Here is a 13433-nt window from a genome sequence, read left to right as displayed (position 1 = left end):
AGCTCATGTCGAAACCAGCAGCAGGGTCTGTGCAAACATCTGGAATGAAAAGGGTAACGAGCTGCGAGCCGAAGAAAAGGAAACTTAACAATGCGGTGGGGGGGGGGGGGCGCCACTGGAGGAGAAACTTCACTGAACCAAAGAAGTACAGATAATACGATGAAAACCTCACTAAATAATGTGAATATGCCCATTAAGGGAATAAATCGAATCTAAACATGACCACATACATGTTTACACATCCACGATACCACATACAGTACAATAAAACGTGAAAACACTCAAAAGGAACAGGGCTTGGCTTGTTGTTAGCTGTATTATTCTGTGAGCGTGGTGGGCATACTAAATTGGTACCAGAATGTGTGACGACACTCACGGCTGCTCCCAGCACATCCTTACATTGTGCTAGTTGTTAATTCAGTGACGCATTTCACCGAATGTTTCGATATACACGTGATAAATAAATGAATCCAAATCTGAAAATTAACAGGTTGTTCACTGAGGGCAATGTACTACACTCTCTGGGTTGGGATGGGAAGCTTTAAAGAGGCACCCACTCGTGATCGTGTCTCCTTTGAAGCTTAGCGAGCTCCCGTTGCTTTTCCTTGTAGCGGCGCTGTAATTCTGCAAGCCTCATCCTCATCTCCAGCTCCAATGCATCCATTCCATCAATTGCAGCTTTCAGAGGACAGACCTTGAACACAGAGAATCAGTAAAACTCAAAAAGAGAACGACAAAACTATGTCCTAGAAAAGTGAAATCATTAAATGGTGATTCTTGACATGTCATGACTGCATAAAGAATCGATATAAAATAACGAACAGTGTTGTATCAGGGCTCTTCCAGCAAATTTCACCATTCTTCAATGATTATTGTTATTTTTTAATTGTGCTGAAATCAATATAAAAAACTCCAACAGATTGTAAGAGTTTGTCCAGTAAATTAAAATGATGTATGATAATTATTGATACATGATTGGTTTCCTGTTTATCGTTTTTTTTAATATCCAAATTGAAAACGTCCTGCATAAAAAGTCTTCAAGCCATTCATAATGTGAGAATGACAAATAAAATACAGGAGATTAGTTCAAACCTAAATTCTATCTTTTAACCAGATGTTCATTTTGTTGCTGAAACAATATTTTGACTGGCAATTCAATACATTCTCATGATCCTCGGTACATCATCCCACAGTACCCAACCATTACAACTGCTCGGATCCTTCTCTGTGGGTTCCACTGTAGGAAAGCCAAATTCCTGGTCCAGGGAAAATCACGGTTGTGGTTGCAGCATCACTGGGCATCCGGGGGCTGATTTCTGCCTCTTCTCTTGAGTTAAATCGACTTTTCTCACAGAAAACTTTGCATTTGGCTTGAGGCCAATTTTTCCAAATCCACTGTGTGCAGTCTATTAAAGAATTTAACGTAGGAATTGTTTGGGATTGATGCCTTCCGGACTGAACACACTACATTTAAGATTCTGGGCTCCTGCAGTAAGACTGAGATGGATGAAAGTGGTTGGGTTGAGCTGTTTCCGATCCTGGCAATTTACTTGCAAACGTTTCATCACCATGTGAGGAGACATCATCAGCGTGCTGTTGATTGTGACGTGTCCTCTGAATGCTTGGTTTTTATATAAGAATATAAAGGCTACACAATTGTAAATTGCCAAGATTGGAGATCAACTCAACCCAACCATCAACCACCCGAGTTATACATCTTTCGAATTGTTTCCATGGATGAAAGTGTTCTGAGAGATTACCATTATCAAGGATTTTTTTTTCATCTGCCTTTTTGTGGAGGGGTGGGAATGGCAATGCAAACCAATCAATCTGGAACTTTGTGGTGCTGTACTGCACTCCCTGAAATTCGCCACCACACTCACCGTTTCCGCCTTTGGATGCCATGAGTACTTCCTTCGTAAATTCAGTACCCGCGGGATGCGAACTACATAGGATTTGCTTGGTTCTGTTTCAATATGAGGGTGACCCAATTCAATGGGTAATGCTTCAACCAATGAACGAGCAGCAGCAATTGTTGCAAGGCTTTGGAGATCATGAGTAAGCACAGCCTTGTCCTCCCCTGTGTATGAGAGACATGGTCAAGTTCTTTTAGCACTGATGCATTAACTTGATTACCCCTTTGTAATGTAATCTCACTGACACTCAATCCCAACATTAGCTCTTTCTCTCTCAAAACATTTGAAAAAGGGCACCAGTCACAAATTTTCTAAGCATATTTTTTTAAACTTACATCACCTAATCAAACATATAATTTTCATAACTACTTCTATTGATAAGGGAATGCCAACAAATTTATACACAGGAACATTAAATACAGACAATCTGAAAGGATATTCACAGCAAGATAGTTAATGGGTAAGAAAGAAGAGTCAAAAGCAAGTAAATTCTTTTACCTGAGAGAATGGAAGAGACAGATAATGATTGTAAAAGCCACAAGCAAAACAACACATTCCATTCTTTGATAATTTTTCTAACTATAAACTTTTTTTTTAGCCTGCATTTCAAACACAGCATTTTTCAGATAGTCAGTTCCTCACTCACCCCATTCCAAATATCTTGGTCAAACCCGCAAGTATCTGGCGACATGCAAAACACTAAATATCTCTTTTGACAATTCTCTGGAATTACAATCTGAACCCTGTCATTTCCCAGAAATAACTCTGCTCTTTGTTTGTATCTACTCCTTAAAAGGCATGACTTGCATTAATAGGTTTCCTTTCACCATCTCAGAACAAACCAAGAAACTCTTGTTAAAGAAAGCAAGCTTGGCAGCCAACTAACGTATTTAGTACAAGCAAAAATGATACATGCCACCAGCCAATTATATTGGTAGACAGAGTAACTTTGGTCTGGATCTTCTTTGCTTTTTTTCCTGAATTATATCACGAGATTTTTATACCCAGCTGGGAGATCAGAGATCAGTATTTTGGCCTTCAGCCTTTATTGAGTTATATCATGAGATTTTTATATCCAATTGAGAAGTCAGAGGTCAGCATTATGCCTCACCCCCATCAATAGAAAACCCTTTGAGGACCTAGGCTTCAGATTAGCAGGTAACCAACACTCAGACCAGTAAGTGTCAATGCTGATCAAAGGTGAGACTTTTTAAACTCTAAAAAGTTTAAATATTTTCCTCTATCCTGTCATGCCAGACAAGTGGCAGTTAAACACACGGACAACGTGCAGAAAACGGTGCGAAAAATGAATGTACCTTCAATATTTATACTGTAGAACGCCCTCTCAAGTTGCACTTTCTCCATTCAGGAGTTTGACCCACTACAATAATTTTCACAATAAACATAGAAACACAGAAAATAGGTGCAGGGGTAGGCCATTCGGCCCTTCTAGCCTGCACCGCCATTCAGTATGATCATGGCTGATCATCCAACTCAGAACCCTGTACCTGCTTTCTCTCCATACCCCCTGATCCCTTTAGCCACAAGGGCCATATCTAACTTCCTCTTAAATATAGCCAATGAACTGGCCTCAACTGTTACCTGTGGCAGATTCACCACTCTCTGTGTGAAGAAGATTTTCCTCATCTCGGTCCTAAAAGGCTTCCCCTTTATCCTTAAACTGTGACCCCTCATTCTGGACTTCCCCAACATTGGAAACAATCTTCCTGCATCTAGCCTGTCCAATCCCTTTAGAATTTTATACGTTTCAATAAGATCCCCCCTCAATCTTCTAAATTCCAGTGAGTATAAGCCTAGTCGATCTAGTCTTTCTTCATATGAAAGTCCTGCCATCCCAGAAATCAATCTGGTGAACCTTCTCTGTACTCCCTCTATGGCAAGAATGTCTTTCCTCAGATTAGGGGACCAAAACCTGCACACAATATTCTAGGTGCGGTCTCAACAAGGCCTTGTACAACTACAGTAGAACCTCCCTGCTCCTGTACTCAAGTCCTTTTGCTATGAATGCCAACATACCATTTGCCTTTTTCACCGCCTGCTGTACCTGCATGCCCACCTTCAATGACTGGTGTACAATGACACCCAAGTCTCGTTGCACCTCCCCTTTTCCTAATTGGCCACCGTTCAGATAATAATCTGTTTTCCTGTTCTTGCAACCAAAGTGGATAACCTCACATTTATCCGCATTAAATTGCATCTGCCATGAATTTGCCCACTCACCTAACCTATCCAAGTCACCCTGCATCCTCTTAGCATCCTCCTCACAGCTAACACCGCCGTCCAGCTTCGTGTCATCCGCAAACTTGGAGATGCTGCATTTAATTCCCTCGTCTAAATCATTAATATATATTGTAAACAACTGGGGTCCCAGCACTGAGCCTTGCGGTACCCCACTAGTCACTGCCTGCCATTCTGAAAAGGTCCCGTTTACTCCCACTCTTTGCTTCCTGTCTGCCAACCAATTCTCTATCCACATCAATACCATACCCCCAATACCATGTGCTTTAAGTTTGCACGCTAATCTCCTGTGTGGGACCTTGTCAAAAGCCTTTTGAAAATCTAAATATACCACATCCACTGGCTCTCCCCTATCCACTCTAATAGTTACATCTTCAAAAAATTCTATAAGATTTGTCAGACATGACTTTCCTTTCACAAATCCATGCTGACTTTGTCCAATGATTTCACCTCTTTCCAAATGTGCTGTTATCACATCTTTAATAACCGACTCTAGCATTTTCCCCACCACCGATGTCAGACTAACTGGTCTATAATTCCCTGGTTTCTCTCTCCCTCCTTTTTTAAAAAGTGGGGTTACATTAGCCACCCTCCAATCCTCAGGAACTAATCCAGAATCTAAGGAGTTTTGCAAAATTATCACTAATGCATCCACTATTTCTTGGACTACTTCCTTAAGCACTCTGGGATGCAGACCTTCTGGCCCTGGGGATTTATCTGCCTTTAATCCCTTCAATTTACCTAACACCACTTCCCTACTAACATGTATTTCCCTCAGTTCCTCCATCTCACTAGACCCTCGGTCCCTTACTATTTCCGGAAGATTATTTATGTCCTCTTTAGTGAAGACAGAACCAAAGTAGTTATTCAATTGGTCTGCCATGTCTTTGTTCCCTATGATCAATTCACCTGTTTCTGACTGTAAAGGACCTACATTTGTCTTGACCAATCTTTTTCTTTTCACGTATCTATAAAAGCTTTTACAGTCAGTTTTTATGTTCCCTGCCAGCTTTCTCTCATAATCTTTTTTCCCTTTCCTAATTAAGCCCTTTGTCCTCCTCTGCTGGTCTCTGAATTTCTCCCAGTCCTCAGGTGTGCCGTTTTTTTTGCTAATTTATATGTTTCTTCTTTGGACTTGATACTATCCCTAATTTCCCTTGTCAGCCACCGGTGCACTACCTTCCCTGGTTTATTCTTTTGCCAAACTGGGATGAACAATTGTTGTAGTTCATCCATGCGATCTTTAAATGCTTGCCATTGCATATCCACCGTCAACCCTTTAAGTATCATTTGCCAGTCTATCTTAGCTAATTCACACCTCATACCTTCAAAGTTACCCTTCTTTAAGTTCAGAACCTTTGTTTCTGAATTAACTATGTCACTCTGCATCTTAATGAAGAATTCCACCATATTATGGTCACTCTTACCCAAGGGGCCTCGTACGACAAGATTGCTAACTAACCCTTCCTCATTGTTCAATACCCAATCTAGAATGGCCTGCTCGCTAGTTGGTTCCTCGACATGTTGGTTCAGAAAACCATCCCGCATACATTCCAAGAAATCCTCTTCCTCAGCACCCTTACCAATTTGGTTCACCCAATCTATATGTAGATTGAAGTCACCCATTATAACTACTGTTCCTTTATTGCACGCATTTCTAATTTCCTGTTTAATGCCATCCCCAACCTCACAGCTACTGTTAGGTAGCCTGTACACAACTCCCACCAGCGTTTTCTGCCCCTTAGTGTTATGCAGCTCTACCCATATCGATTCCACATCCTCCAGGCTAATGTCCTTCCTTTCTATTGCGTTAATCTCCTCTCTAACCAGCAATGCTACCCCACCTCCTTTTCTTTCCTGTCTATCCCTCCTGAATATTGAATATCCCTGGATGTTGAGTTCCCATCCTTGGTCACCCTGGAGCCATGTCCCTGTGATCCCAACTATATCATATTCATTAATAACTATCTGCACATTCAATTCATCCAACTTGTTACGAATGCTCCTCGCATTGACACACAAAGCCTTCAGGCTTGTTTTTACAACACTCTTAGCCCTTATACAATTATGTTGAAAAGTGGCTCCTTTTGCTTTTTGCCCTGGATTTGCCTGCCTGCCACTTTTACTTTTCACCTTACTACTTTTTGCTTCTACCCTCATTTTACACCCGTCTCTCCACTTGTTCCCATCCCCCTGCCTCATTAGTTTAAAGCCTCCTGAACAGCAGTAGCAAACGCCCCCCCTAGGACATTGGTTCCAGTCCAGCCCGGGTGCAGACCATCCTGTTTATACCGGTCCTACCTCCCCCAGAACTGGTTCCAATACCCCAGAAATTTGAATCCCTCCCCCTTGCACCATTTTTCAAGCCACGTATTCATCTGAAATATCCTATTTCTACTCTGACTAGCACGTGGCACTGGTAGTAATCCAGAGATTATTACCTTTGTGGTCCTACTTTTTAGTTTATCTCCTAACTCCCTAAATTCACCTTGTAGGACCTCATCCCGTTTTTTTACCTATATCGTTGGTACCTATGTGCACCACGACCACTGGCTGTTCACCCTCCCATTCCAGAATGTCCTGCAGCCGCTCAGAGACATCCTTGACCCTTGCACCAGGGAGGCAACATACCATCCTGGAGTCTCATTTGCGGCTGCAGAAATGCCTATCTATTCCCGCAGAAATGCCTATATAAACGTTCAATGAATGCTACCATCAGCCATTTCACCTCCCATGAACGAACAACAAAACTTCCCAAGAACAACCTTGGGTGGATAATTGGAAAAACACATGTTTCATAGATTTCTCCAGATGTCTCTCTCTACTATTTATACCAAGCAAAGACCAGCACTCTTATTGGGTATAGTGACTGCCTTGGGTAAAGACTCAACTGGGCTGGTCCAGGCAGCATGCAATTTCTTTCTCAGTCTAAAGTTGCAAATTAGGTAGGAAAACAACTTTCCAAATTGTTCCAAAACTGTTACTGCAGACAGAAAGGGTTTAGGTTTTCCCTACTTCTGCTTCAACAAGGGACTTGCCAGCTGTAGTGCATGACATCCAAAAGGCAAGTTTAGTAAGGAAGATAAATGCAGTGTTAGCACAAGACATTACAGGATTGGCATTCTGTTTCTAAGTCAGCATGGTGTGTCATTTGGAAAGGAGTTTGGTGTTCCCACATGCCTGCTGCCCTTAATCTGGGCGGCAGAAGCTGCAGATTCAAGAACTGAGGAAGATTTGAGGGCGACATGGTAGCATAGTGGGATTCATTTCCCACCCAGTCTGTAAGAAATTTGTATGTTCTTCCTGTCAGCATGTGGGTTGAAGATGATCGTGATGGCTTAGCAAGGGTTAGTAAGTTGTTGGCGCTTTAGGCATGGTGACACTTGTAAGCTGCCCCCAGCACCTCCTCGGACAAAAAACGATGCATTTCACTGTATGTTTTGATTAAACAAAGCTAATCTTTAACCATGATGAGCCACTGCAAGTTGCCTATAGGTGCCACTCATTGTGTTCACTCTGGGACTTTATGGCGACGTGTTAAGTTTTGTTGCTATCATTGCCAAATTCTATTTGCTTAATTAACTAAATTTAAATTCTTTACCATGATGGGATTTGAAATGATGTCTCCAGATTGTAAACTACTGATAATTAATCAAACAGTACACTATCATTCTGTATATATTCCATCCAAAAGATGGCACCTTGGTCAATATTTCACTCCCTGATTACCAAATTCAATCTGCCTATCCAAGTCTCTAGGGTGGACTTTGAATCTATAACTGTATCACTTGAAGGCAAGAGGGCTGTTACCGAGTCAAAGCTCTGTGTGGACTGTGAAAGGAAATACACTGAACTGCAGAAGATTTGTTGATTTCAGAACCATCACATGATCCCCTAACAAGCTTTCTCTGCCTACCTTTCCAATTAGATTTTAACTCAATGAGTCATAGAAGTAGTATATAAATCTTAAAGGTCTTGGGCAAAAATAAACAAATTATGTCAACTAATCTTGAATAAGACAATCAGAATGATGTCACAAAATATCGCAACATAATGCCTGTTCTCGGATTCCCTGGTCATTCTATCAGAATTACATCACCTTTTCCCTAAAGAAGGAACGTTAATGGAGTCAATGTCCTAAGATACTCCAGGAAAGTCAACCCTTTTGGCCAGAAATTATCAATCAGCTGATAAAGGCAACACGAGTGAATCTGCAGATGCCGAAAATAAATAAAAACACAAAATGCTGGCAGAACTCAGCAGGCCAGACAGCATCTATGGGAGGAGGTAGTGACGACGTTTCGGTCCAATTTTGGCCCGAAAAGTCGTCACTACCTCCTCCCATGGATGCTGTCTGGCCTGCTGAGTTCTGCCAGCATTTTGTGTTTTTAATCAGCTGATAAAAGTTTTATTGATTAAAAAAGTAATGAGATTACAGCAATTAAATAATTTAACAGCCTATGTGTAATTGGAGTCATCGAAAACAGCGCTTTCAATGAGATAATCATTGCTTGTAACAGGTACATAATATACACAGTGGCCATTTTATTAGGTATCTCCTGTAACTATTGAAGTGGCCTCTGTCTGTATGCTGTATGCTCTGTCGCTGTAGTCCATCTACTTCAAGGTTCAAGTTGCTGTGCATTCAGGGAGGTTCTTCTGCACACCACTATTGGAACGTGTGGTTATTTGAGTTACTGCCACCTTCCTGTCAGCTTGAACCAGTCTGGCCATTCTCCTCTGACCTCTCTCATTAACGAGGCGTTTTCCCCCCACAGAACTGTCACCCGCTGGATGTTTTTTTCTGTTTTGTGCACTATTCTCTGTAAACTTTAGAGGCTGCTGTGTGTGAAAATCTCAGGAAATCAGCAGTTCACTGAATATTCGAACCACCCACAACCATTCCGTGGTCAGTCACTTCGATCATATTTCTTCTCCATTCTGATGTTTGGTCTGAACAAGTGAACCTCGTGACCATGTCTGTGTGCTTTTATGCACTGAGCTGCTGCCACACGACTGGCTAGATATATGCATTAACCAGTAGGTGTACCTAATAAAGCGACCACTAAGTATACGTTTGCAAGGTACACATTCTGTACGTGCGTGCACATTGGCCCGGACTGTTCTTCCGAAGTTAGTCTGGTGACGTACAGCGTCAATTCACCATTGGAACGTTATTCCATATCTTCCTCCTGCAGGGAAATACTGGGACAAGCCCGGGGCGATGCAGCCAGGGGCCACTGAAGGAACTCACTTTCACAGATTAATACAGCCTTACTGCCTCACTGTCATTTTTAAATGCGTTCCAGAAGTAATTAGCAAGCGATGGTGCAGCATGAATAATACGCAATAACTTTAAAAAACTGCAATAAACAAACCAAACCTCCTGGTGGCTAAAAAAAACTAACATTTTACCTTAATTTGTTTTTAATGTACCTGCACAAGGAATGACTCTAATAATTGCAAGCGACTTTAATTAATAGGCCACATGATCTCAATTTTAAGTCCCAGGGAATGCGAACCAGCTTCCTTCCTCCATGAGTCACAGACCCTTGTTAAACTCATTACTGAGCAGCATAAGATCCATAAACGTTTGCTGAAGACTGCTAATACTCAGTAGAGCAACTGCAAACGTTGCTACTAACATCTATTACAAACATACTGACTCCCATAGCTATCTCAAGTGCTCTTTGTCCCACCATGACTCCTTCAAGCACTCTGTTCCACTCCCCTCGTTCCACTGTCACCGTAAGACCATGAAACATTGGAGCAGAATTAGTCCATTCCGGTCTGCTCTGCCATTCAATCATGTCTGATTTCTCTTCCCTCTCAACCCCATTCTCCAATCTTCTCCCTGTAAACTTTGACGCCTTTATGAATCACGCACCTATCAGCCTCTGTATTCCCAATAACTTGGCTTTGACTGCCAACTGTGGCAATGAATTCCACAGATTCTCCACCCTCTGGATAAAGAAATTCCTCATAAACGTAAGCGATTCTGCAGGTGCTAAAAATTCGGAGCAGCACACACAAAAGGCTGGAGGGACAGCGGGTCAGACAGCATCTTTGGAAATGAAGCCGTTTCAGGCCAAGAAATTCCTCCTCATTTCTGTTCTAAAGGGACATCTTTGTATCCTGAGTCTGTGCCCTCTGGTCGTAGACTCCCCTACTTTTGGAAACATCCTCTCCACATCCACTCTATCTAGGCCTTTAGTGGTCAACAGGTTTCAATGAGATCTCCCTCATTCATTTGAACATCAAACACTCGTCATGTTAACCCTTCTGATTCAGGATCAATCTTGCGAGCATCTATTGCTCTATTGATGAGATATTCCAGACTGCTGCCTCTGAAACATATTTTTTTCCGTGAGTTTTGGCTTCCTTTTCGTTATTGTCAAAACAATCCTTGACTTCAAATCATCCTTTACCTGCACTCCTGTTCTCACCCCCTCTACTGCAGTACTGCACAAGGATAGCGTTCCCACAGCCCTCACCTTATACCCTACCAGCCTCTGCAGTCAACAGATCATTCTCCATAATGTATTAATTGATTGAGGTACAGCGCAGAAGAGGCCTTTCCTGCCCTTTGAGCCATGCTGCCCAGCAATACCCCGACTTAACCCTAGCCTAATCGTGGGACAGTTTACAATGATCAATTAACCTACCAACAGGTACATCTTTGGACTGTGGGAAGAAAACAGAGCACCCAGAGGAAGCCCATGTAGTCATGGGGAGAACATACAAACTCCTTACAGGCAGCAGCAGGAATTAAACTCAGGTCAAATGTACTATAAAGTGTTGTGCAAACCACCAAACCTCTCTGCTGCCCTTTCTGTGACCTTGAGAGGAGATTGCATTATGAGACACATATTCCCTTTTCCTCCTCTTCCAGTATTTCAGGCAGACTATTCCTTTCCTGACTTTTCTTATTCCTGTGGGGCTCTCAGTACCAGTAACTGTGGTGTTAACTGTTCAGGCTAACAAAATGGCTTCTCTGTATTGTTATAATGAAATGGCTTCTCTGAAATGTTACTTAATGCCGTTAAGGGTTTCTGTAGCTGGAATGTTTGGGTCATGACTGCAGATAAGGGGGGAACTAACCAATGGAGAATTGTTATGCTATCTTGTATGTGTCAGCTGAGCGGGAGTTCGTGGCCTTTTTCGGGAAGGTGAGTGAGGAGGACGGACGTGTGAGGAGCGCGCAGCGGTTCCCGGGCGGCGGATACTGGACGTCAGCGGTTCAAACGGTGGCCGAAGGCTCGGAAGGTCGTTGTGGATGGAACCGGAGGCGTGAGCTCCAACGTATTACAATATTATGTGCACAAACTGATAAACTTACTGATTTGGTGCCTTTAGGTTATCTGTGTCACTAACCCATCACTAAGAAATAACTATAAAGTTGTGATTATTTAGTCGCCTTTGGTGTATTGCCTGGTATTTGTGTTGCAAGCGTGTACTGGGGGGGGGGGCATTACACCATATTTACACCGAAGTATTGCACTGTTGGCGGGGCGACGGCAGTTCACCCTAGGCGAACGGGGGTAAATTGGGGGCAAAGATGCTACGTTCCTATGGCTCTTTCCCTGGCCAAAGCAGCTGGAGCAACACTCATACAAGGTTATCTGGCCATTGAGTGAGTAGGAGCAGACAGAGAGTGAAAACATGAACTAAAGGTTGTGGGACTTGCAAGAGTGCGGAGGCAGGAGGAAATACTAGGTGTTAGGTGTGTCTGGCTTCCACTCCCTGGGAGAGAGAGCGGGAAAAAACTACGTTAGTATTACGTGACTGGTTAATTGGTACAGACAGAAGAATCAAGTTTTGACCGCTTGACAGTCTTTCCAAGTGAAGCAATGAGCCACTGCCTCCAACCCACTGGACTGCATTCGATGTTCACAATATGGCCTCCGTTATAGTGGAGACAGGATGACAGGATGAATGCTTTCCAGAACACCGGCGTTCAGTCACAGGGGTAACCCTGAGCTTCCCATTGCAGGTCACTTTAATTCCCACCCCACTCCCTGTCCCACCTAACGTTCTGAGGCCTCTTGTGCTGTCACAGTGAGGCTTAACACACACCCGAGTCCCATACCTCTTTTTCCATCTGGGCTCACTGCAGCCTTCTGGACCAGTATTTCGAACCTGTACAACTTCTGGGGACTTGGCTTCTCAGTCTGCATCAATTAACCAGTCACGTAGTTTCAGATCAGTTTACTTTTCTCTGGGAGTGAAAGTTAGGCCCAGCCGGACCAGCCGCCATGTTCACCTGCACTTTGCAAGTCCCACATTTTTTGAGAGTGAAATCAAATGAAATAATCATTCAATTTCACTATCTGCTCCCATTTGCTCAATGACCAGGTAAATTTGATTACAGCTTATCCCCGTGGTCAGTGTAGCTTCACACCCGATCAGAGATATTTCCCCTCTCCACCCTCCCTGCAGTTTTCTGAGCTTCTTTTGTCTCCTCTTCAGTTCTGACAAAAGAAATTCAATCTAAAACACTGACATTGTTTCTCTTCTCACAGATGCAGCCTGACCTGCTGAGTTGCCCAGGGTTTCCTGTTTTGATTCCAGTATCTGCAGTTATTTTGATTTTGAGTATCACGCCCATTTGGAAAGGCAAGGGTTTTGAGGGAGTGGCTCCTCTTTTTATATAGAGACCCCTGTTAGTGATAACCAGCCGCATCGTTCACACAGATGCTGGAAATCCAGACCAACACACACAAAACACTGGAGGAACTCAGCAGGTCAGGCAGCATCTATGGAAAGAAATAAAGGCAGCATCTATGGAAAGAAATAAAGAGTCGATGCTCGGGCTGAGACCCTTCATCAGAAGCTGCATCATTCATTCACCTTTGAAATTAACCTAAGAAATATCAATTTTAAAGAAATGAGGGAAATACTTATTTTCCACCTCTGTCTAATGCTTGCCTTGAACACTGGAATTCAAAGTGTTAAATAGCTCATCGACAGCAAGGTATACTGACTAAATTACTAGATAGTAATGTAGATGCCGGAATTATTGATCCAAAGGCAGTTTATATCGCGTCACAGCAGCTGGGCAATTTGAATTCAAGTAGCTGTGCTCATTTGGAATAAGGAGCGATCATGAAACTATTGAATAGTTACAAAATTGCATCTAGCTACCAGTCTTTTAGTGACAGAAATATGCCATCTTTACTCAGTCCAGCCTATATGCAACAAATGTAATTGACTGTTAACCACCCTCTGAGATGTGATCAGTTCAGGGAGCAGGTGCTG

The 13433-nt window shown here is 42.7% G+C and overlaps 1 protein-coding gene across 6 annotated transcripts in view; it reads right to left on the bottom strand.

The window, feature by feature from the left end:
* Window positions 1–13433, bottom strand: part of bahcc1b (BAH domain and coiled-coil containing 1b) — a 290919-nt gene that overhangs the window by 83870 nt on the left and 193616 nt on the right. For all 6 annotated transcript variants that reach the window (XM_073026130.1, XM_073026129.1, XM_073026128.1 and 3 more), the window contains exons 12-13: window positions 1884–2080; window positions 558–694 (exon numbers count right to left, since the gene is read on the bottom strand). In XM_073026130.1, coding sequence (XP_072882231.1) covers window positions 558–694; window positions 1884–2080 — 334 coding nt within the window. The remainder of the gene's footprint in view (window positions 1–557; window positions 695–1883; window positions 2081–13433) is intronic.

Source organism: Hemitrygon akajei, chromosome 22 (genome assembly GCF_048418815.1).
Source record: "Hemitrygon akajei chromosome 22, sHemAka1.3, whole genome shotgun sequence".
Taxonomy (NCBI): Eukaryota; Metazoa; Chordata; class Chondrichthyes; order Myliobatiformes; family Dasyatidae; genus Hemitrygon; species Hemitrygon akajei.
Note: the sequence above shows the minus strand (reverse complement) of the source record. Positions and strands in the feature narration are given on the sequence as shown.